Here is a 26,042-nt window from a genome sequence, read left to right as displayed (position 1 = left end):
CGCCATGAGAGGCCTTGTTTACAGTCCCATACTTGATCGAGTATCCTCCGGTTTCTGTCACGTACCCAATGTCACGTTCTCTAAAATAATGGAGCTAGTCCTAGCGAGCAACGAAGATAGCGGCCATTGCGAAATGAAGTCCTGGGTTCTCAAGCTCTTTAAGGAGAACCTCCTCATGGCCAATGGATTCGTTGATATCAACGTTCAGAGTTTGCTCACCTCATGCTGTCGCTGCTTAGAGTCCTTGTTGGATCTCTTTTGACGACACCCATCAAAGCCCGCTTTCACTTTCACTGGCAAGTCTCTAGCAAGAAGAGAGCCGTTGGTGCGGTAGATCAATCTGGCAGACCATCCACTTTGGTCAGTGGAGATCTTGGTTGACCGTAACGCCTCTGACGAGTTCGCCTCCTTATGGGCGAGGCAGAACGAGCTAGCGGAGTTGCACTCGAGGGAGGGCATCACATAGCATTACCTGGTGAGTTGCATCACCTGGTGAGTTGCATCACCTCGAGGCTCTTCGTCGACATCGGAAAAGGGAAGCTGCTTCCTTCCAAGGAGATGCACAAGCAACTTCTGCTTGTTTGATTGTAGCCTCTCATTGATGACTGCAAGGGGTTGAATGGCGAGGTGGTGGAAGAAAGGATCGGGAAGACGATTCTGCCGCTGCCGCTGGAGGAGCAGCAGAGCATCCTGCTCTCCGTTGGATCGAGTAACAGTTGCTCTAATTTGGAGAGGGCATTTGAGGTGTGGATTGAGAATAGGGAGGAGCATGTGAGCGAGGCCAGTGGAAAGAAGGTGTCGAAGGAGGAGCAGTGTCGGCTAGCATTGGTCCAGGAAGACATACTCAAGTTCAACCTCTAGCCTGTCATGTTCCGCCCTTCTCTCTGCCACCATGTGGATTGCAAAAGGCTACATTTTTGATGAGATGAACCCTCATCATGCACACAAGTTGTTCGACGAAATGGGTAAAAGAGGTCTAACACCCGACAAAACGGCTTATAATGCTCTAGTGGGTGTGTTTGCAGGGGCTAATGATGTTCACAGCATTGTAGAGAAGGAATTGGGTTCTTCTAAGTTGCAAAGAGCTCAACAACATGCCATGACCCTTGATATCAAGGGATTCCAGAGTAGGAGGACGCATTAATAGTATCCAAAAATATGGATGAATTTGTTGAAGAGAAAGAATGTTCCACGAGTCAAGACCGGATGACTGAAAAAGATGATAAACTGGTCCAGAATTTTGCAGTTGCTCATCCTTCAGTGTTCATTCTGATCAACAAGTCATTGCTCCTCAAGCAACAACAGTTGTTACACTTGAAGGACCTAGTGAGGAAGGTCTTTGTGGAACAAAAGATACTAATTCTGATATATCAATAGGAAGTGAGATTTGTGACAAGGAACACATTGAAAGTACCCATGCTCACAAACCAACATTGGTTTCAGAAAGCACACAAGATCAAGACACAGTGGAGAATGATGAAAAGACTACCATGGACCAAGCAAATGAGAACACAAACCATATATCTGATTTTTGGGAAAACAATGAAAATAAACCTGTAACTAATAGCTGTCTTCTCAGTTTTGCCAAATTGATATTAGATGATCGTCCTCCTGGGCTACCACATGAAATCATTCTAAACTTGAGGATGAGTTCTTTCAACCCAGGGCGATTGATATAGAAGGATTTGTAGTTTATTATTATTATTTTTTATATTTAAGTATTTTTGATATTTTTGATAATTTCTATCTTTTTATATTTTGAGTCCGTTTAGGATTTTAGATTATGAGTCTGGTAATAATTTTTATTTTATTTCAGAATTTCTTTCCTTTCTTTACAAAATAAGAATTGGAGTTCATATATTAGGATTTCTTTTCTTTCTTTGGGTATTAGAATCTGGAGTATATATAAACATGTAATTAGTTGTTTGAGAATTAATCCTTTATTTTTAATAAAGCTTCTATTTTTTTTTGTTAAAACCTAGAGAACGATAGGTTTCTCTCTATTTTGGACGATTCTCTTCTTGTCGTCTCTTCAATTCCCCTCTTCTCGTTAGCCTGTAGGATAATCGTTATTTTGTTCGGGGTCACATCTGAACCATTTTGAGTTATCTAAGATCGAACTGATATTTGTTCCACCTATATCATACATGTTATTACAACAACAATAACAATTAAGCCTTATCCCACTAGGGGGTCAGCTATATGTATCCTTTTACGCCATTGAGCTCTATCTCCAACTATACCATCATCTATATTTAAATAAAATTTATTTTGATTTATCGTGGCTAATCAAGTCTTTTTTTTTGCCTTCTTCTTTCTCGTTTGATATACATGTTTGTTATAGCTTCACATCACCTAACTGGAGCATTTATTGGTCGTCTAAGTACATGCCCGTACCATCTTAAACGTGTCTCTCGAAGTTTTTCCTCAATAGATGCAATTCCGATTTTTTCTCTAATGCTCTTATTTCTTATTCTGCCTATTCTCGTAAGTCCACACATCCACCTTAACATCCTCATCTCTGCAACTTTCATCTTTTTCTCATGTACTTGAGTTATAGTCCAACATTCAACTTCATATAACATAGCAGGTCTAACTGTTGTTTTGTAGAATTTTCCTTTCAATTTTAAAAGTACATTACGGTCACATAAAACACCTGACGCTCTCCTCCATTTCAACCATCCTGCTTGTATTCTATGTAGGACATCTCTCTCAATTTCTCCATCATTTTACAAAAATCATCCTAAATATCTAAACCTCTCGGTTCCGGGCAATTCGTCCTCTCCTATCTTAACAATTGTTTCATTACTTCTAATATTGTTAAACTTAAATTCCATATATTCTGTCTTTAATCTACTAAGCTTAAAATCTTTCCCTTTTAGTGTTTTCCGCCAAGATTCTAGTTTAGCATTTACTCCACGTGTTTCATCTACCAAAATAATATCATTTGCAAACAACATGTATCATGGTACTGTGTCTTGAATGTACGCAGTGAGTTCGTCCATAATTAGTGTAAAAAGATAGAGATTTATAGTTGATCCTTGATGTAACACTATCTTTATTGAAAATGCTTCAGTTATTCTGCCTGAATCCTTAATTAGTTCAATATATGTTACACTAATATCTCTTTATTAGAATTTTCCATATAATTTCTCTTGGGACTCTACCAAAATCTTTTTCTAAGTCAATGAATATCATGTGTAGATATGGTTTTTGCTCCCGATATTTTTCAATTAATTGTCTAAGAAGATGTATAGTTTTTATTGTCGACTTTCCAGGCATGAACCCAAATTGATTTTCGGTCATTGTGGTCACCTTTCTTAATCTTTTTTTTATTACTTTTTCCCAAAGTTTCATGGTATGACTCATTAGTTTAATACCTCTATAGTTTGCACAATTTTGTATGTCTCCCTTGTTCTTATATAAGAAAACTAGAGTACTTATCCTCTATTGATCAGACATTTTTTTCGTTTTTAATATAATATTAAATAATTTTGTAAGTTATTCAATATCTTGTTTCCCTAGATATTTCCATACCTCTATCGGAATATCATTTGGTCCAACGGTTTTTCCATTACACATCTCATTTAAAGCTTGTTCTACTTTTGAAATTTGAATTCTACGATAAAAATTTAAATTTCTATGCTCATTTGATCTACTTAAATTACCAAGTTAAATTGATCACTTAAACTTTCATTAAAAAGTTGATAAAAATACTTCTTCCATCGCTTTTTTATTTCTCCCTCGTTTGCTAGTATCCTATTACATTCATCTTTAATACATTTTATTTGGATAATATCTCTTGTCTTTCTTTCTCTCACTTTAGTTATTCTATAAATGTCTCTTTTCCCCTTTTTTAATCCAATTTTTGATATAATCATTTAAAAGTTTCATTCTTTGCTTCATTCACTACTCTCTTAGATTCTTTCTTGACTATTGTATATTTTTTTAAGTTTTCCTCATTCTTACAAATATATAATTCCTTCTAAGTTATTCGTCTCATTTCACCACCAAAATTCCTTACTTAATGGTACATGCCCCTTTGACTCACCGAGTACTCTTAGTTATTATTTTTAACTTTGATACCATTTTATCCCATTTTATATTAGAATCACTGTATATTTCACCTAATGCTTGTACTTCTACCTTCTCTTTGAATATATTTTGTTTCCCATCCTTTAACTTCCACTACTTAATTCTAGGAGTCGTATATATTTTCTTTTTATTGATATTATGCTTGAGGCGTATATCCAAAACTACTAACCTATGTTGGGTAATTAAGCCTGTTAGATTTTGAGGGATGTCCTAAGCATGATTTAAAGTGCCATGTCGAAACGATCGAAACAGGCGAAACGTCTCGTTCTACTCGGCGACCGGCACCGGTACGACCCTGGCACCAGACCCACGATAGGTGCGACGTGTTGCGCGACCCTGTAACAATAGCGGAGAGATCGCATAACCCTTCCGCTGCGGTCGTGGAGGCATCATGCGACCCTGTCGTCACTACAAAGAGGGCGCATAACCAACGTGGTCACGTCGAAGGAGTCATGTAATCTTCGTGGCCATGGCTGGTCGCGCAACCCTGCGACAACACCGAAGTCGTGCGGGCTCGTGAGTGGTGTCAGATTTCAGATTTTTTTAATTAAACTTAGGTTAATTTTTTTAATCAACTCCTAATTATGGTGGAGATAATCTAAAGAGATTTTATTAAACCCTAATAAAATTATCTAATTAATTTTATATTCCATTTATTTTAATCTAAAATTATAATAAAAATTTTATTTATTTATTTATCTATTTTCATATCTTTTCTTTTTTAAAAAGATTATTTTTCATCTTGTTTATTTTTTAAATATTTATGTTAAATATTTTGTTTTTTAACTAATATATTTTATATTTAAAAAATACCGAAACTATATCTGCACGACGCGATACGGTACCGAAATCGTATCGTTCCGGTCTAGGACCGAAACCTCGGCACGGGTCGAAATTTTAAACCTTGGTCCTAAGGCAATTGTTTTACGGTTTTTACTAAATATAGATTCACTATTTGAGTGCATATTATATGTTTGATTGACTTAAACTCATTTACTGAATGTCTGCAATACAATTCATAGTATGAGATAAATTGTAATTCACAACTAGTGATTATCTCTACATGTGCAATTATGAACGTATTAGAATTTCTCTAGTTGTCGAATTGATGTATTCAGACATCATCAATTCTGTAAAACTAGCATGAGTTATACTCCTTGGTTCGCCAAACAGTTATTTTCTCACTGGCCGGAGACATTGGGATGTTGAGAGTTACATGTGGATGCTAGTTATGGTAACTAGCATAATTTGCAAAATCGCGATCCGGATTGTAGGATCGTACGATCCTACAATCCGGAAATCCAAAATCGATCCATGATTGTGCAGAATCATTCTTTGCAGTAGGATCGCAGCAGGATCGGTAGGATCGGAACAGAATCGATAGGATCGGAATAGGATCGAAGCAGAATCGGAGCAGGATCGGTGGAAACTTTGAGAGGTCATAACTTTGATTTGGATTAAACCACGGAGCCTATAATATATCAAATCAAAGTTCATTCAGAGATCTTTAATAAATTTCAAAGTTTATCCTTAACCACCCTATTTCAAACCCAAAAAATATTATTTAAATCCTTTTCGGATGTCTAGAAGATTTTATCTTTTTTATTATTATTATTTTTTCATCTTATTAGGGTTTTAAATTATTTAAACATATGTTTAATTATTTTTGAGTTAGTTTTTTATCAATAATATTATGTCATTTCTTTTCCCCAAAATAATTAGTTTTTGGATGCCTATTGTTTAGTATTGTGTGACATCAACCAGTCTTTAGAAGATTATTTCCGACGTTCATATTTGAATAAAAGGATTCAATAGCTTCTGTTATATACGTTAGGTGCTTTGTTAGCTTTTAAATTTAATTATCTTATAAATCAAGGAAATATTTTTGACATTGAATGTGTTATTATTATTGTGTTAATAGAAATTTTATATTCTTTCATTTAATACATTTTATGATATGAAAATATAAATATTATTACTATGCGAGAATGATAGTTGAATTACAAGTTTATTGAAATTTATACATGTAGTAATGTAATTTGAGGTGTTGAGTGTAAATGATTGCATATATATACAAAATTAGTTATTTATTTATATGTAAATGAGTTTTTTAGGTATTTTTTCTAATTATTAATCATGTATGATAAGATTTTAAGGTGTTTTGGTAGGATCGTATGATTCTACGATCGATCCTGACCGATCCGATCCTGACCCTAAATCGATTCTGCGTAGGATCGCGATTCTACAAACTATGGTAACTAGTTCATTGGAGAGATTCGTTGTAAGATTTCATATGGTTATCTATATACATAAATATGTCTGTGAAACTCTTACTGTAGCTCGAGTGCAAGTTTCCTTCGACTTGAGGTATACAAGTCATCTTGATCATAGAGACTTGTACTTTGACATTTTAAGCAAGCGCCTCAAAGATGTTTGGATAGCCCATAAAGGATTCACTGTTCCTTGCGAGGAGATGCATACCCTATGGCCACCCGTTAGGATTATTACTCAAAGTCTTTGGCCAAAACACATGTTAAGAGTACGAGACTCTTATAAACATGTTTGAGTAATTTGAGCCCGTAGAAAGAGGAAGTATTACTTTGGCTAGGTGTGACATAGTCAGTCTAGTGGGCACAGACATATAGACCATGTCCTGAACCAAGTGGGTATAAGATGAGTAAAAGGAACAAGGTACGACTCACTGTAGCTGTTGAAGGGTTTAGAATTAGTTCTAAGATCAACTATGATTTTCCGGCTAATTGGGGATCATGATGTACTATTAGGTGTCATTTATAATCGTTCTATAATTAAGTAGTTAATTATGGACGATCAAGATAAACCGGAAACTTATTGGGTCACACGCACTAATGAGTCTTTAAAAGACGTAAAATAAGTTAAAGAATAATATTCTTAGATCAAGAGATAAATGTTTAGTTGGACCATACATAAGTCAAATATGAAAATATTTGTCATGATAGAAACGCGGATGAAATCTCTTATGGTAGAGTTGAATCATATTTGGTTTAATTATGAATTAGTTATGAACCAACTTGGTTTAGTTGTGAATCAAACCACAGGGTTAATGAGCTAATTTTTGGTTAAGGGATAATGGATTGGATTTGAGCTTTCTAATTCAACTCATTAAAGAGAATTATATATAGATGTAATTGGGAGAGAATTAGATACAAGTTTTATTATTTTATTGATTGACTTTTGGAAACTCAATCCTCCTCTCCCTCTCCTCTCTCTCCCGTCGCCAATAAGAGGGTGCTCCCTCTTGTTGTCGTGACCACCACAAGGGAGAAAAATTCTCCCTTGTATGCTTCTCTTCTTTTTCCTTTTGATCTCTCTTCTTCGCTCGTGGCTAGTAACTTCCGAATGAGAGGCTTGTACTCAAGGAGTTGTCTTGAGGAGCTCGGCGTAGATATGAATAGAGGCGAGGTTCGATAACGTCGCTACGGTTAATGCTCTTCTCGTTACAGGTCATCCGTAAGGTATATCTAGCGTAAATTTACTTTCCGTAAAATTTTAATTATGCGATCATGTTTGACATGTTGTATCTTTGTATGCGTGTGGTGTGTATGATGTAATAATTAGAAATTATTATTGTTTTATTTTTTACTATGCATGTTTACGAAACGTGTTCTAGTATGCACTCGCATCGAGCATATCCCAACAAAGCTTTCTCCAGGGATGACCTTGCAATCTTTACAAATCTTTCTATCCTTTTTCCTAATCGTAAGAAAGTCAGTTTGCGATTTATTATTCCCACTTTTGAACGTACCTAAGTGTTCTTCTCTTTTCTTAAAAAAAAAACGTATTAGCTATAATATAAAGTCATATGCTATCGGAAAATCTAATATAGTTTTTTAACTCCATGTACCCTCTCATATTCATCATTTTCACTCTGACATGCCCATTTAGATCACCTATTAAAATCATTTTATTTAGCGAAATGTCTTGTAATATTTCATCCAAGTCATCCCAAAACTTTGATTTGGTAGCTTCATCTATTCCTACTTACGGTGCACATACACTAATTATGTTCATAGTTTCTTTTGTCACTATTATCTTAAAGGTTAATAATCTATCTCATTTTCTAACTACTCCTACAACCTCATCTTTTAACAAATTATCTTTAACAATACTCACTCTATTTCTTGCTTTACTTTTTCTTGTGTACCATAACTTAAAACCCGAGTTCTCTATCAGTTTTGCCTTTTCGCCTATCCATTTTGTCTCTTGTATATACAAAATATTAATTCTTCTTCTAATCATCGTGGTTACTATTTCCATTGATTTACCAGTGAGGGTTTCTATGTTCTATATTCCAAATCTTAGATTATTAGTTTTTCTATCATATTTATTCTTATTTAACCTATGATGTGAGAACTCTTGCCTATTTAACACAACACCCAAGTTCTAATAGAGATGTAGCGGTCATTGCCGATACATTACGATCGGACCCTGCAATATGAACTCTTGCATATTTAGCACTACACTCGAGTTCTGGAGATGTAGCGGTCCTTGTCGAGATGTTACAGTCGGACCCTGCAACGCGTTCCTTCCGAGGACAACCTAGCATTAGCGCAATAGTTTAATGAATCCATACATTGAATATTTGCCATAGTTTTAACGCTAGCTGACAACCTAACGCAACCCTCCTCCTTTATCCGGGCTTGGGACCGGCCATGATAGGTCGTCACGGGCGGAGTTTACATCATACATGTTATTAATAATTCAATTTCTTGAATGACTGCATTATGTCAAGATACATTTTAATAAAATAATATAAGAAATCTCATGATGATTATGCATTTCACGTTGATGCTTGTGGTGCTTATCTTTGTGTTAAGTTTTTCACATTAGCTTGCTTAGGGCTATTTAACAAGTATTCGGATGTTCATAAGCTGAGTATAGATGCAACAAACTTTGATACATTCACTTTGTTTGTCAGTAAATGTTTATATTGAGAGAGCTGTTTGCATTCTGCCTCTGTTTGATGCACATTTGTCTCCCTTGTCATAGCTCATCTAATATCTGCTGACAATTTCTTGTTTTTACTTACAATAAATCATAACATAACGTTGTTCCATAAATCTTTTTTTATCCTCAAGTTTAAACTGTAATTTCTCTATCATATAGGTGCCTTCATTTTTCATACGTAAGCTGGTTATACAACTCTTTGCTTTCATCAATATACAGCTCTTTAATAGGTAATTGCTTATTTCGTTATGTTTGAACATCTTTTACTTTCACTAGCATAACCCAAAACCTTAAAGGCATATTGTTTTTGTTTTGCTGAATTGATAGTCTTTTACTGCGGCGTGAATGTTGCACATTTTCAAATGGTGAATATGTTAAATCTGGACTTACATTGCTGGAAAAGTGGATTTCTGATGTCACAGAGGAGGTGGATATGCTTTCTCACAGATTAAATTTTTTGTTTGCTTGAATTAATTTCTAGTATTATGTTGCAGTATGCAGGAACCTCATGGCATGAGCTTAACTACATCAGGCAAGCTGTTGGGTTTCTGGTAATCCATGTTCTCTTACTTATAAATCTTGACAGTGAAATATTCTTTGCTTATTTTTTTACAAACACGGCAGATTATACATCAGAAACGGAAGAAAACTCTTGAGGAGATTACACAAGACCTTTGCCCGGTATAGTTAATTTGTTTTAGAAATTTATATTACTGCTCATCATTCATCAGGCTTGTCATAATCCATCATTAAAGAACAGAGAAAATCTTGTCTTAAAATAATACATGAGAATTCAGTTTTACCCCCAACTATTTCTGTATCTGAGCAGGCACTGAGTTTGCAACAAATTTATCGCATATGCAAAATGTATTGGGATGAAAGATATGGTACACAAAGCGTATCAAGTGAGGTATGCGATCTTGATTCAGTTTTTGTGCATGGCTAAATTGGTATCTGAGCTGTAATTCTCTGACCATATACAGGTCGTTGGAATGATGAGAGAGATGGTCAACAAAGATACCCAGAATCTTGCATCAAATTCATTTTTGTTGGATGATGACATATGGTATGTTCTTTACAAAGAAAAATGAATTTTGGTGTATGGTTATTTGAATCTTCTCTTCTACTTCTGTTTTTTCTGTTTTAGCATGGATTACAAAATTTGTGAAACTTTTATTTTATTTTATTTTATTTTATGTTCTTTGAAATGCCTATATGATATTCTACTGTATTCTCCATGCATTATTGGATAATTTCCTTCATAGTTTAAAATCTCATTCCATGCCGGATGACATTGTTGAAAAGCTATTGAAAGAGTATCGTTCTAGTCAAAGCTTAAAACTCCGACAATACCCAAGATTTTGTACTTCGAGTACCCAAGATTTTGTACTTCGAGTTCCTCTAATGTTAATGGTGTGCACTACCTCAATATGCATCATGACTTGAATGTCTTATGTTAACAATGAGTTGATATACATGCATTATTGAGATTTTTGTCTTTAAAAATTTGGAGAATGTTTGAATATAGACAGAGAGTTATGCTAAATAAATATCCAGCAATTATGATAGTCTGTTTCCTTTCTGCAGCATTCCATTCTCAACAGAGGATATATCAAAGGCCATTCCTGCTATAGATCCAATAGATATTGAACTTCCACAATTCCTTCAGCATCCGCCATCTGCTCATGTCTTGCAGCAGTTTGAGCTCACGCCAGCATAACTTGCAGAACATGATCTTGTTGGTAAGGAATTGTTCTTTGGACATGAGCATGGTTTTGTTCTACCGCCATCAAAAATGTGCACGGCAACAACATTGGGAATGTTGGGCTACATCCACAATGGGTGGCAGACCATTTTATTCGGTGATCAGGTTGGTCATTATGTTATAACATTGTATGGTAAGATGTATTTATTTTGCATCAATGTAAATATTGAATTACTTCCTAACTGTTAATTGGTAGTTTCATCTCTTAGTAACTTCAATGTCTACGCTTCCAAATATTTATAATTTATGCCTAACAGCCAGGGGAAATGATTCGGAAAGTATGCTTGTTTTTTAACTTATGAAATTTCATCACTTTTTATATGAATAAAGAATCGTGATGGTAGGAGACAGAGTTTTCTTAATTTGGATGAGTAAGAGACTTGAACTAATTGGAGTGGTCTTAATGTACCATGATCTGTTCGGAGGACTTGAATTTAGCAGTTGCATTTTGTGAGGGAACTTGTAATTCAGACATTGCTCCGGATTTGCTGGAATTGAATAGTCAAGACTGGAGGACTTTCCCTTTGTTGAAAGATGTGCTACATATTCTTCATACTTATTGCAAAAGACATCTACTATCAGTAATGCTGATACCATTCTTGATAATCTGCCTTTCTTCTCCAAGTTAACACTCTATAGACTGATTGTAATTATCAGTAGTGTAACTTTGAACATCAAATGCCTGTATTCTTCTCCTCTTTAATTATGATAAGTGTGGGCTTTTTGATAGATCTGGATGCACTTTTTGAAGAGGTGGTGGCAATGGTTTCCTTGCCTTAGCCCTCTCCTATTTTTAATCCAAAGTGTTGATTGCAAAACCACTAAGATAACTAGTTGATAATATGATTGTTGGTTTCTCCTTTGTGATGACTAATAATAATTGATGAACGTGTTTAAGTTAGAAATTGTGATTTAACACATTGTGCTTTAATTCGTAGGGGTGTTAATTCGGGTGGGTCGGGTCAGGTCGGGTTGAGTTTTTTTTTTAACCCGACCTGAACCCGAGTTCAACCCAAAAACACCTAAATCTGAACCCGAATCTGACCAACTCGATCAATCCAAATCCGACCCATATAACCCGAAAATTCGATTCAAAATGACTTTTTTAGGTTATTTTTCTTATAATTTTTCATTTTTATCTTAATATTCCATCATTATCATACAAACATGATATTAATATACATAAAAATATTTAAATTTTTAAAATAAAATTTGATTTAATCTAAAAAAAATCTACAAAATCCTATATTTAAGTCAACCCGAACTCGATCCGACCCAACTCGAAAATTTTTTACTCTCCAACCCGAACTTGAAAATATCCAACCCGAATCTGATTTTTTTCGAGTCGACTCGGGTTGGGTCGGGTTCATTTTTTACACCTTTATTTAATTGTGTAGATAACATGATGTCTTATAATGAACACGACAGTGTGAGATGATTCGATGTGGAGTTTATTAGAGCCACTTTAAATATACAAATTTAAATTTAGAGAGAAAATTTGCAAATTAAAATTTAGCTATCCTTTAAAAGTTTTTTTTATCTGAAATTTATGTTTATCGATAATGGAGCTTCGTCGCGGGCCTTGCGGCGAGTGAGGGAGGCTCAGGGGAGGGCACGGTTAGGGTTAACTTTGCGTCGTCACGGGGAGTTTCATCGTGTCAATGGAGGGCGGGAAGAGAGGGCTTGTCTTGCTGAAGGAGGGTGCCTCAGAGAGGACTCGTTGAGTTGTCGCGGCGAGGGAGGGCTTCGGTGAGGAGTATCACAACGGCGAGAGAGCTAGGGAGGGCTAGGGCTTTGACGATGGCGAGGAGAATCACAAATGACGGGATGAGAAAAAGCATATATATATTTTGCGGATCTTATGCTGCAGACTCATGCAGATCCTCACTTGGGACACCTAGGATTCATCCAGATGTGCATATATATATTTTGAGGATCTTATACTGCAGACTCATGCGGATCCTCACTTGGGACACCTAGGATTCATCCAGGCATCTGTATGTTGACGGTACAACTTTTTTTAAATTTTTTTGTTTATTTTTTTGAGTTTCGGGGTTAATTCAATTAAATTTTTTTATCTTTAGGGTTTAAGGGTGGATTTAATGTTCAAGCTACAAAAATTAAAATGAAAAAAAAAATAGGTACTCATGGGGTATAATATATGTATTTAGGATATTTCGAGTTTAAGATTCAAGTAATTTTTTTAATTTTTTTTAAAAAAATCGAGGTGCTTGGATTAAATCTAGGCAACTCGACCAAAAATAATAAAAAAAAATCGAGATGCCTGGATTAATTCTAGACGCTTAGACCAACATGCCACGGACCGTTCCGCAATGTGTGTATATATATATAGTCACTCATGGCCAAACAAGAAGGGAAGTTCGCCGACAAGTCTCTAAGAAGCATCCTTTACCACCTTTAGTGCCTCACTTCTTTCACAAACTAGTTTGCAAGGAGGTTTTTTAGTCTTGGCGTGTTCTTGGTCCTAACTTGAATACTATTGTTGTCCATAAGACAAGGACATCAAAATCTCGTCTTCTTGTTAATATGGCAAGCCTTCATGCGATCTACAACTTTCTAGTGCCCCAACAAATAGCAACTTCGATCCCAATGGAGATACCCCATAAACCTCCATCATCTAGTAGCTAAGCATCTCCCTTGTTGGTTCTCAAGAGCAAAATTGACTCCTATGGTTATGCAGTATAGGCCCGTGAAGATAAGGTTGTAAATGAATCAAACATTCATAAACAAACTTGATGTTCAACTTAATAAAAACAAAATCAATTAAATAAATAAATTTGAATAACTCGTTAAACTAAACAACAAGTTTGAACACATGTTATATGTTCGCAAATAATATTCACGGAAAACATTTATGAATAACATTTGTGAATTATGTTCATCAATAAACTTTTATCAATATGCTAAATAAATAATTCTTTTAAAAAATGAACAAATAAATTTATATTATCAAGCTCAATAACCAATCAAACTAGCTTAAAATGTAAAAGTTTTAAATAATCAAACAAATTTGAATTGAAAGTTCGATAACATCTAAACGAACTAAGCTCAAGTCAAGGTTGAACCAAGTTCAAACTCATAAAAAAGAAATCAAGCCAAACTTGAACAATCATTTCTCACTTGGCTTGACTTGACTTGATTTCCTTATCAAACAAGTTTGAACATCGTAAAACTTAACTCGGCTTAACTTATTTACAACCCTACACGGAGACATCCATTTTGAGCTACCACCATTTGTCTAGAATATTAAACTCTGGCGCGATCTTTAAATCCCCATGCCTCTATCCTATGTTCAGCTTTGTGTTGTCCTATGCCCACTTGAAAATCTATCTATCCTATACATTATTTGGCAATTGTTTCCAACCTGCAAACACATGCTCATTCCTTCAATACCAAACAGCCCGGTACATTGTATCATAAATAGTCGCCCAACTTTCTCCTAGACGAGAATCATTCACACACTCTAGATTTCACTCCATCAACCTTATTAACTTCCATGAATTTATCACTATCGTAGTCATGCAACAAATGTAAGATTGTCTAATCAATTTGCATAAAACAATCTACAAATGTTGCTTGTCACCGACATCTCTAGAAGTCCCACATTGATCGTCTTTCAAATGTGACTGTTGATGCACTACAACACTATCCATGACCAAACTCTATTCCAAGTCTTGTCTCTTCCCGCTAGAATAAACTTTTGGTTGTCCAATCTTTTTCTCTAACAAGGTACGGTAGCAAGTTTGACCGAGTACAATATAATTCATTACCTGCATTCGCCCAAAATAGTTCATCGTCGATGACACTTCCTATATTGCAAGTGATGTCTAACAACTCGAGGAGCACCACTAAGGCAAGAAAAGCATAGGTTCTCTATCGACCATATCGAAAACAATCACCTATTGTTTCTCCACCAAAACTTTGCACCTCATTAAATCAAAGAGAGCGTCTAACAAAAGGATCCATTTTTTTTGTCCAAAAGTTTATTTTGACACCTTTTCCTCAACAACACCCATATCCCTCTTGAATCTTCTCCATAGACTCTTTTAGGTCATGTTTGGTTCAGGGTTATCGTGGATAACTTTGGTTATCCGTTAACGGTTATCCACGATAAACGTATTTGTTCGAGGTTTTCTTGAATTCTAAAGTTTTTTTTTCAATTCCGAAACGTTAGCAAACGTCATCAATCTCGGCATCCCATCCGGAATCAGAAAACCTTGGGCTGTAAAATTATTTTTTAAAATATCCTCGGAACGATCGGATCCGTCGAGCACGAGCGAGGCTGTGCAGGATCGACAATGGGGTGGTGTCGGAGGTGGCAACAGGCGGCGACAGTAGGCTCCATGTTCCTTCACGCGCGCAAATCGCCGCTGAAACTTCATGTGCATGCGGTAGTGGCACAGAGGCACAACAGCTAGAGGTGGCAGCAGCGGACGATGGCAGTGGGCGACAACAACAGGAGCAGGAGTGGAAGAAGAGGAGACGAAAATGACGGATGATTTTTTTTAACTTTCGTATTTGATTAAAACTTTTGTAAATTAAATCAATCAATTTCTAGCTATAGTTGAAATAAATTAAATAGACTTAATCTAAAGCCCTATAAAATTATTTTAAAAAAAATCTATATAATAAAAATATATTAAAATATTATCCAATTATATATATATATATATATATATATATATATATATATATATATATATATCACTATTAATAATATTATTATCATTATTAAACCAAGAATAATGTAGTAAAATATTACACTAGGTTATATATACTAAAACCTTCTAACAAATAAGGTTTTATTGCATTACCTAAATAAAATCAAACAACATCAGTTATATCTCATTCCTAATAACATTTGTTATGTGATTGTCTAACAATCACATAACCAAGGTTATGCATGATAACCTTGAATTCAGCACACCCTTAGGGCGCGTTTGGTTGAGGGTTATTGTTGATAACCTTAGTAGGTTATCAAGGATAACTTTGTTTGATTTAAGTAATCAATGATTCCCGATAATCCAACATCCCCGCCATGTCAGCAATTAGGGAATATAACCTAAATCAGAAAACCTAGAAAGCCTTAGGCTTTCCATGATTCCAAAGTTAACAACAATTTTCTTCCAAAATTATCCTTCAAGTGAGCAAGTGGCGATGATGAGCAGGCGACTATTGCGAGTAGGCGACCAGTGTGAGCAGGCAACCACTATGAGCAAGCGGCTATTGTGAGCAAGCGGCCACTATGGAGCAACGATGGTTGAGGCTGGCCATCGCTGAGACGGAGCAACAACAACGATTTGCGGAGGAGGGAGCAGCGGTCATAGGCACATGATTTACCTCCGAATAGTTCACAAAGGAGGGAGCAGCGACCCAAGGAGCATGGTGTTGGTGGTTCACGGAGGAGGCGCTAGCGGTTTGTGGAGGAGGGAGCAACGGTCATAGGCACACGATTTGCCTCCGAATAGTTCGCGAAGGAGGGAGCAGCGACCCAAGGCGCATAGTGCCGGTGGTTCGTGGAGGAGGCGCTAGCGGTTTGCGGAGGAGGGAAGATAGAGACGGTGGTTTGTGGAGGAGCCGACATGCTGACGGAGGGAGCAACAGCCCAAGGCGCATAGTGTCGGCGGTTCGCGGAGGAGGGAGTAGTAGCCCAAGGTGCACGGTATCGGCGGTTCGCGGAGGAGGCACCGACGGTTGGAGGAGGTGGGAGACGATGCCAGTGGTTCGTGGAGGAGATGGCATGCCGACTAAGGGAGTAGCGACACGAGGTGCACGGTGCCAATGGTTCACAGAGGGAGGGAGCAGCGACCCAAGACGGACGGTGCTTACGGTTCGTAGAGGAGGCGACACTCCAGCGGGTTGCAGAGGAGACGACGCTAGCGATTGGGGGAGAATCACGTTAAAATGAGGAAGAATTAAATTTTTTAATCAAATATCTTAATTTATTTTAATTATATTTTAATATATATATATATATAAATTTATTTTAAATTTTAAAAATTATAAATCAATTATATTTATTTATTACATATATTATCAACTTATTAATTAATAATATTATTAATTTAATTTATTTTATTTTTAAAAATTAATTAAATATCAAATTGAGCGAAGGATAATATAGTAAATGTTAAATTAGACTATAATATTACCTAAATTGAACCAAAGAATATTAGAGTTATATTTTATTCCCCATAATTTTAATTTAGGATGATAATTTAATAATCACATAATCAAAATTATATATAATAATTTAAAGTAAATGCATCCTTAGAGTGTTAGTACTCCCATATTTCCCTTCAAGGCTCAATTCATTAGGAGTTTTTCTCTAATCAAGATAGCATCATGGTAGCAAAAGACGAATACGCTTGTTCCCAGCGCCCTCGCCAACCCGTCCCAGGGCCAACACGGATGAGGTAAATCACGGGCGGTTACTAGCCTTTGGAATAGTGACTAGCACATAAGGGAGACATTTACCTCGGCTTTGCCAAGATTCGAATCCCATACCTCATGATGATAACACCTTATGCGCTAGCCACTAGACCCATCCGAAGGGACTAATCAAGATAGCATGATGCAGCTTCTCCATGAGGGCTAAATTTTCCACTCTCAAGCCTTTCAAGCCTAGATCTCCCGTATTTCCATACTTGAATGAGCTTTCCTTATGTATTCCTAATCCATTACGTGGCTAAGGGAGCCAGGTGCCAGGTCTGGGACTAGATCAACATAAGTATAGGGCGCCGTCAACACGTGACCAGGTTGGTTTGACTCAAAATGGAGCTCGGGTCAAGTCAATCGGATCGATGCCCAAGTTCATCAGTTCATCTCAAGTCAACCCGACTCATAGTTGAGTTCAACTCAAGCTAGACTGACTCACGGCCAAGCCTGAGTCTAACCATTCAAAATCACTCTCGAGCTCAGATGAGACATGATGATTATAATGACACCAGTTGCATAAGCATGGCCCGTTTGATGAAAATGAAGAGATATGTCATTTAAGAATTTTGGTCACTTTTCCCTCCCTATATAAGTTAATAATGTCAACATACAGAGATAAACTGTGATATACTATCTCATTCCTTTCCTATTTTTCCCTTCAAATTCTTACTTATTTCACAAAGATTCATTTTGGCCTCCCTCCTAACCATTTTTTTTTCAATTTCCTTTATCAATTCATTGTTGCGCTGAAACCTTCACTAGAGCCATACATCCTCTCATCGGGCAGCTCAGATCTTCTGTCCCGAAAATGTGCCTGTCCCTCTGTCCCAAGCAGAAAACGACAAGGTTGTCTCGTGCGAAACACGTGACGCGGAGAACAATTAACTTTTGCCCCGAAAACTTCTTCGGCGAAAACCTCTTCGCGACTTGTCCCTCTGCCCTAACCTTCCTGTGCCCTAACCTTCCTCCCTCCCACGGTCCCGCTGTCCCTCCGAAGCCCCGCCGGTGCGAAGTCCCGACGTCTTCCAAGTGTCGACGGCACCCTTGAGGCCTCGCCCTTCAACTTCCAGTCCATCTCTGTGCCCTAACCATTCCTCACTCCCACGGCTCCCCTATCCCTCCGAAGCCTCGCCGGTGCGAAATCCCGGCGTCTTCCAACTGTCGACGGCAACAGTGATCCCAACGAGGCGCCGCCCTTCTCCTTCCAACCTTCGTTTCGACATGTGCAGGCAACACCCCGCCGGACCAGTTCGAAGATCCTGCTAAGTCGCCTTTCAGGTATAAATGTTCTAGCAAATTCAAATGCATTGCTTCAGTTCTTTACCCGATTTATGGCACGTTAATGCTGAAATCTGTGTTGTGTTCTTTATTTGTGCTGTGTTTCTGTATTTCTTAATAAAGACTAAGGGATCATTTGTGAATTTTCAAGATTTAAAACCATTTATCTTTACCCGATTCATATCACATATTTATCTTCCTTGAACCTAAGAAAATCATTTAACAATTAATCTTTTGTTAGTTATTTCTCTATAGATATATTTTGGACTCTTTCTTGAAAACCATTTAACCGTTTAAGCTTCTTATCACTTATGTTGGAATCTTGTATTCAATTGTTAATTGTGCACATTTGCTTTGCTTTGAAGCTAGGCACAATTCATCCTGTTCTTTTGATTTTATTATTGATAGTGAACTTTCTCGTGCACGTTTCAAGATTGGTACAATGCAAATTCAAGTTGAAGAACACTTGAGCTTTGATGTTGCTATCAAGTAGATTGTGACATAGTTATCTCTTGATAATATTATGAGAGATCTACTCCTACACACTTTTAAATGATAGTTGAAGACATCAATCTATATAAATAGATACTATCTTAAACTTGAGTTTGGAGTAGACACGCCTTAATGGACTTCCAGCTGCTAGTTGGCTGGTAGTGAGAGTTGGACTCCATTGATCCTTGAGTATGTCCAAGCAAATGTTGTCATTGCTATTGATGTTTGGATGGAAGACCTTTGTCTTAAATGCTACCTTCAGATAAACCAGCAAACTCACAGATTCATCTCTGAATTAGGATTCTAAAATATATGTTTTTTTTATAACAGTCGAAGGGACATAATTTGTGTAGCATGCTTACCATAATGAGGTACATCATTATAAGTTGCACATAAATTAGATGATGTTTTTTCCTTTACTTTGAAGATTCAATTTGTTTCATTTCGGACTCTGAAGGGGTTCTTTTAATTAGTTCAAATTTTGTTGAATTTTATTTTTTAGGTTGCTGTTGAATGACATCATCAAGTAACAACAGTATCGACCATACCAAATTTGAAAATGTACAATGTAGGTACTGCGGACTAAGAGCATTGATGCTAGTATCTAGATCAATGAACAACCCAGGAAGACTATATTATGGATGTAAACGGCATGGATGGTTAAAGTGGGTGAGATCTGATACTAGACTAAATGAAGATACCAGTGCTATACATTCAAGGATGTTGCCAAGAGTGGAGCCGAGGGTATGAAGTGAATACATTGCGTATCCTGGACACAATATGAGAAATTGGAATGTACCACTTATCGTTTGGATATTAGTGACAGTGGACTTATTTCTTTTGGCTGTATATTTGTTTTGTTTGTTAGTTGGTCTAGTTTAGTAATAATGTGATAAAGAAATATAATTATGGATGATGTTGACATGTGCTTTTATTGTTTATGGATGAATATTAGTTATGTATTATTCAATTAACTTCGTATGTCAACAAATGATGTTATGATATTATCCTTGCTTATCTATGTCTAAGCTATCTTTAGCACGTATTGCCGATATTGCTTCCCACTTTGAATTGTTCTTTGTTAATCTCAAATAATGAACATAATTTTGACCCATATTTTTTGCTAATTTATGACCAAATTAGGTTGATAGTCATTTGTTAAGTTGATTGATGAGTTAGCCTCATGTCATTTAGATCGAGCGTGAGGAAAAAATATACTGAGCATTTAAAAGGCGCATCGATCAGATATATGTATGACAAGCTTTGCAGAATTTAATAAGAATTGAATTTCAACAAAATTACTCTCGATTTCTGATCAGAATTAAATAGAATTCTTAACCTGAGTGGTCATTCTTCTTGACAACACATTATTATGACACCTCTCTATATATGGTACTTTTCATGTTTATTTTACTTGTTATTTTCTTACAGAAATCAGAATCACTGGAGGCTGAACTAAAAAGACTGAGAAAGGATATTGAAAGTGAAAAGGTAGTGATTATAGGTCTTTACTTTGCAATTCAAATCTCAGTATTATTCTTCCTTTTTGGATCAAGGTTTATGCAGATATGATGCATTAACTAGACTCAAAACTCTCCTAATTGTTGGCCAAAGTTCATAGCAAAATCAAAGCATTTGATGTGTAAAATTTCTTCCACTTGATTACATTTAAGAAGAATCACATATTCTATCCCTAGCTTGACCTGAATCTTGATTTTACCTAGCTTCACTTTTGCTGCCTTCAGACTAAGAAAATTGTATATGAATTTTGTGAAGCAAGGCATGAATTTTGGTGCGTAGATTTTGGATAGTGAACTTTATTTTTTGTTTTTTTATCTAAAGCCCAATTTAAATTCACCAAACCCATACAACAATAATGATTTTTTTAAAAAATAAATCATAAAATAAATTGTTTTAACAGCTCTTCAAAATTAAGAAAAAACTTTATTTAAAAAAAAAGATTTGCCAGCGTTGTAACTAAGCCTCCCATATTAAGAAACAACTCTTCAAAATTAAGAAACAACTCCCATATTAAGCCTGAATTTTGCCTTTTTCAACGTTGCAGTGTTAAACTCCAAAGTTCATCATCAATGCTAACTTCTCATTGCAATAAATCTGTGACAAAAGAAATAAATTTTCTCATTGCAATAAATTTTCTGATGCTATTTAAAGACAAAAGATCAGTCCACATTGCAATAAATCTGCCAGGCAGCGGGCAACGGCTTATGAAAATCTCCATTTGATGATCACACACTAGATCAGTCCACCAAATCCTAACTAAGCATACCTAAATTTTACCTTTTCAGCGTTGCAGTATTAAATTTGGTTCATCATCAATGCTAACTTCTCATTGATTTCAACCAGAAAGAATTTGTTTTTCTGATGCTATTTAAAGACAAAAGAAAGACCACATTGCAATAAATCTGACAGCCAGCGCCTCATGAAAATCTCCATTTGATGATCACACACTAGATCAGTCCACCAAAGCCTAACTAAGCAAACCTCGCCATGGCTGGATCAGGTTACCAAGAATCTAGAGTTAGCTAACAGCTACAGAAGTTGATCTGTATAATCATACACTTTTAATAAGTTAACCATACCAAAGACTTACCTATGCTGAAAATTGTATCTATGCTGAAAACCCGCTGTAGGAAACTGCAATGCAAGGGAAAATAGTTTCAAAACCAACAATACTTTAGTATCAAAAGAAAGTACTTAATCAATGAACTTTTAGTAATTCAAGCACTAAAGCCAGCTGGTATGTTCAAAGATTCTAAATACATGATATCAAGATTCTGAGAAGTCATATTAGTGAACTTGATTACCATTATAAGTGCATTGATTCAGTATCAAGATTTAACTAAGGTTCAATGAAAAACATGAATATGAACAAATTATTATTTACTGCATCTCCAAATGTATTGGAAATCAAACCACGATCTTGGCAGTTCAAGATATCTACACAAGTATCTTCCTTAGATACTCTCTAAATCCTTTCATATTATAAAACAATTAAATATCCATTATAAGAGTTAGTTTCTTACCATCATTCCGAGTCATTTGTTTGAAAATAACCAATATCAGAGTTAACCTGAGATAGTTGCGTTGACAAAAGTGGTTGAAATTGAGTTTCGGCCATACTCAAACCTTCAACACTAGGCATGCAACTTGTACTTTCATAATGATCTTCTCTAGCCTGGTATAAAAAAAATATAATGATTTAATTCTATATATTTTTTCAAATGAAATGACAACAAATAAACAACACTTTAATAAGAAAGGAGGTGAAACCTTAACAATTGTTGAAGTTTGGTTATTTTTCCTCGCCGCTTTTCTTTTCTTTGAAATCTTATCTAAGCCACTTTTCAGTCTCTTACCTGAAACCGCTTTCTTCTTTGTTTTAATTCCTTTGACTCCAAGAGAGTTTCCTTCGCCACTTTCAAACTCTCTTTCAATAGAGTGTTGGGCAGTTGGTTCATTAACTTGTAATCTCTCATCCACCATATGAAACATACTCAACAAACCATCTTTAACAACCTTGTAAGTGTCTTCCCTCTCTGCTGCCTTGGTAACCAGTTGAACATACAATCCACTCAATTCTTTATATCGCATACTGTTGCAAGTTTTTGGATCCAAACTACCTTTGTCTGCAACAAGTTCAATAACTCCAAAGTATCCATCTTTTGCTTTCCGTGTCCACCTTTTCAATATATACTCACTTGGGATTTTCATGATATTTTTCATTGTAAATACTTTCAAAATATGAGAACACAAAATCCCAGCAAAATCATATTTTCTACAGCTACACTCAATCTTTTGACCCCATGAATAAAGTGTAACTATATGATGGTAACTCTTTTTGTGAGAAGTAACTTTGTATTTTGTATGTGATCCAACATCCTCATAAATGAGTATAATAGAATCATAAGATTTGTACCACTCTTGTTCAAAACACTTATATGCCTTAGGAGTATAAATAGAACATGCATGCTTTAAAATTTCAATTGGATACAATAGACATGGAACACTTGTATGTGATCTAAAATCAGCTTTTTAACTCCTCATATCGACGATCATCAAGCAACCTTTGGAAGTAATTAAAAAAGTCTAAAAACTTGTGTTGATAAGAGACATATCTTTTCAGAATACTATTCATGCTCTCACTTCTTTGGGTTGTAGTCATATCTGCACAAAACATATGTCGTCCATATACTAAAGCCCATTTTGCTTTTATGCAAAACATACGTCTCAACCAATCATTGTCTTCAAGTGCATACTTGGTCAACATCATGTTCCAAGCTAAAATAAAATCTTCTTCTTCATCAAAATCATATATGCACGAGGCAAAATCTTTAGTAAACTCTTTGAATTCAGAAAAAACTTCACTCAAATGTATTGCCGCATTCTGATAAATGTGTCAAATACACAAACGATGATGTGTTTAAGGCCATCTGGAAGTCAAAGCTTTTGCCATTGCTGCATCTTGATCTGTAAGAATAGTTATTGGTTTTTTTTCACACATAGCTTTAGTAAATGTATCAAACAACCACTCGAATGTCAAAGATGTTTCATCATATAATAAAGCTGCACCAAAAATTATGGACTGCTTATGATGATTAACACCCACAAACAACGCAATTGGACGACCTTCATTGTTCTTCCTGTATGTTGTGTCAAAGCAAACAACGTCTCCAAAATTGCCATAATCAGCTCTCATCTTAGCATCACACCAAAAAATATTAGTTATCAAATCATCTTCATCAACTTGAATAGCATAAAAAAAATTAGGATCATCAAATTGCATTTTCTGCAAATATTCCAATACACCTCCTGTATCACCAACTCTAATATTTCTTGTTCTTTTGGATCGCAAGTAGTTGTTGTAATCTTGCGGAATAAAACCTAAATTCTCCCTCGCACCAACTTGTTTCACCATAAGATCATGAGATGCTTTTGGGGGGATTCCCACATCACTTGCCATCTCAATTTGTATTGCACCAGAAGAAGAAATATTTCTATGACTTCTGTAGAGATGAGTTTTGTTTGAACTTGAAAGATAATGATTATGCTCTTTAACAAATTGCTCCACACTCAAGTTGCCATTTTTTCGACAACTAATCTTCATTTTAGCCTCACAACCAAACCTTGTTTCAGGACGATGAGATTTCACATAAACATCTCGTTTGCCTTTTCCCCTTTTTCCTTGTGCACAACAACAAAAAATCCTGTCAATTAATTTACCCGATTTATCATTGTGGCTTTTACTCTTTCTTATGCCAAATCCAACTTGTTTAGCATATTTCAAATAAAATTGATAGGCATCCTCTTCCGTCTTAAATTTCATACCGATTTTTGGCATCAATTCTTCTATGATAGATGTGTCAGAATTCATCAATAACATGGTAGAGTTTGTACCCTCATCAATAACATCAAATTCATTATCCCGACAGTTTTCGTTTACATCAAAATTTAACCTACGACAACTCGTAGATTCAACCAACGACAAGTCCATGATAATTACTTTAATCCTGAACAAAAAAAAAACAATCAAGAGATGTATATATTTTTTTACACATATCACAATGCAAATTCTACAATGTGATGACAAAATGGTTATAGATAATGGTTACACATATCATATTGTAGGGCCATCATGTCAAGAAAACACTGGCTAGAAGCAATCATATTTCTGTGCAAATTGGCACAAAAATTACAGATCATATTTCTGTACAAATTGGCACAAAAATTACAGATCATATTTCTGTGCAAATTGGCACAGAAATTGGCAACTCAGAAGCATATGATCTCCTACAGATCATATTTTTGACCAAGGAATTAGCACAAGTGCAAATTGGCACAATAAACAAAAACAGCAAGATTAAGTGCAAATTGAATTCCTTAAACAGAAACAAAAAGCTATTTCATTTTGCACTTAAATCTTGAAAATTCACAAGTGATCCCTTAGTCTTTATTAAGAAATGGATGCACTGGATATGTGATATGAGAGAAAACTGTTGCATTAATGCCAGAGAACTTGAAACTGCCTTATACGATCAGCATATGAAGGAAGTAATTGGCACAAGAAACAGATACAGAAACACAACACAAATAAAGAACACAACACAGATTCCAGCATTAACGTGCCATAAATCGGGTAAAGAACTGAAGCAATGCATTTGAATTTGCTAGAACCTTTATACCTGAAAGGCGACTTAGCAGGATCTTCGAACTGGTCCGGCGGAGTGTTGCCTGCACCTGTCGAAACGAAGGTTGGAAGGAGAAGGGCGGCGCCTCGTTGGGATCACTGTTGCCGTCGACAGTTGGAAGACGCCGCGATTTCGCACCGGCGGGGCTTCGGAGGGACAGGGGAGCCGTGGGAGTGAGGAAGGGTTAGGGCACAGAGATGGACTGGAAGTTGAAGGGCGGGGCCTCGAGGGTGCCGTCGACACTTGGAAGACGTCGGGACTTCGCACCGATGGGGCTTCAGAGGGACAGCGGGACAGTGGGAGGGAGGAAGGTTAGGGCACAGGAAGGTTAGGGCAGAGGGACAAGTCGCGAAGAGGTTTTCGCCGAAGAAGTTTTCGGGGCAAAAGTTAATTGTTCTCTCCGTCACGTGTTTCGCACGAGACAACCTTGTCGTTTTCTGCTTGGGACAGAGGGACAGACACATTTTCGGGACAGAAAATTTGAGCTGCTCATCGGGTGTCTCAAAGTTCTTACGTTGCTAAACTCGACAACTATCGAAATCGACACGATAGAAATCGATTGGATAAAAACCTACTCAAGATGAGCTCTGACCTACCTAAAAAGTTCAACTGCATATATGCACCAAGAAGTCAGCTCATCTTCTAATTAAGGTGGATAGTTTTCTCCAAATCTAATAAGAAATTTGATATTCCTTTTGAATAGAGAAGAGTATGAAGGGACAATGAATATCTGATTAAGAAATTCTTAAAATTTAATGTTT

The 26,042-nt window shown here is 36.2% G+C and overlaps 2 protein-coding genes across 2 annotated transcripts in view; one reads left to right on the top strand and one right to left on the bottom strand.

Annotated features, from left to right (window-relative positions):
* The window catches only part of LOC121976128 (protein OPAQUE1-like), a 132,842-nt gene extending 121,736 nt beyond the window's left edge, over positions 1 to 11,106 (top strand). Inside the window, exons 32-38 of the mRNA XM_042528135.1 lie at positions 9,241 to 9,311; positions 9,409 to 9,508; positions 9,576 to 9,632; positions 9,706 to 9,762; positions 9,911 to 9,991; positions 10,065 to 10,147; positions 10,669 to 11,106. Of these exons, the coding sequence (XP_042384069.1) occupies positions 9,241 to 9,311; positions 9,409 to 9,508; positions 9,576 to 9,632; positions 9,706 to 9,762; positions 9,911 to 9,991; positions 10,065 to 10,147; positions 10,669 to 10,801 (582 nt within the window). The 3' untranslated portion in view covers positions 10,802 to 11,106. The remainder of the gene's footprint in view (positions 1 to 9,240; positions 9,312 to 9,408; positions 9,509 to 9,575; positions 9,633 to 9,705; positions 9,763 to 9,910; positions 9,992 to 10,064; positions 10,148 to 10,668) is intronic.
* Positions 11,107 to 18,417: 7,311 nt separating this feature from the next.
* Positions 18,418 to 24,200, bottom strand: LOC121978574 (protein FAR1-RELATED SEQUENCE 5-like). The gene is made up of 7 exons (XM_042530902.1): positions 23,903 to 24,200; positions 23,547 to 23,839; positions 23,321 to 23,480; positions 22,453 to 22,722; positions 19,777 to 19,844; positions 19,173 to 19,331; positions 18,418 to 18,564 (listed from the first exon to the last, which is right to left on the bottom strand). Exons 1-7 carry the CDS (start codon positions 24,198 to 24,200, stop codon positions 18,418 to 18,420), a joined length of 1,395 nt encoding a protein of 464 aa, XP_042386836.1.
* Positions 24,201 to 26,042: the final 1,842 nt, after the last annotated feature.

This window comes from Zingiber officinale, chromosome 4B (genome assembly GCF_018446385.1).
Source record: "Zingiber officinale cultivar Zhangliang chromosome 4B, Zo_v1.1, whole genome shotgun sequence".
Lineage (NCBI taxonomy): Eukaryota > Viridiplantae > Streptophyta > Magnoliopsida > Zingiberales > Zingiberaceae > Zingiber > Zingiber officinale.
Note: the sequence above shows the minus strand (reverse complement) of the source record. Positions and strands in the feature narration are given on the sequence as shown.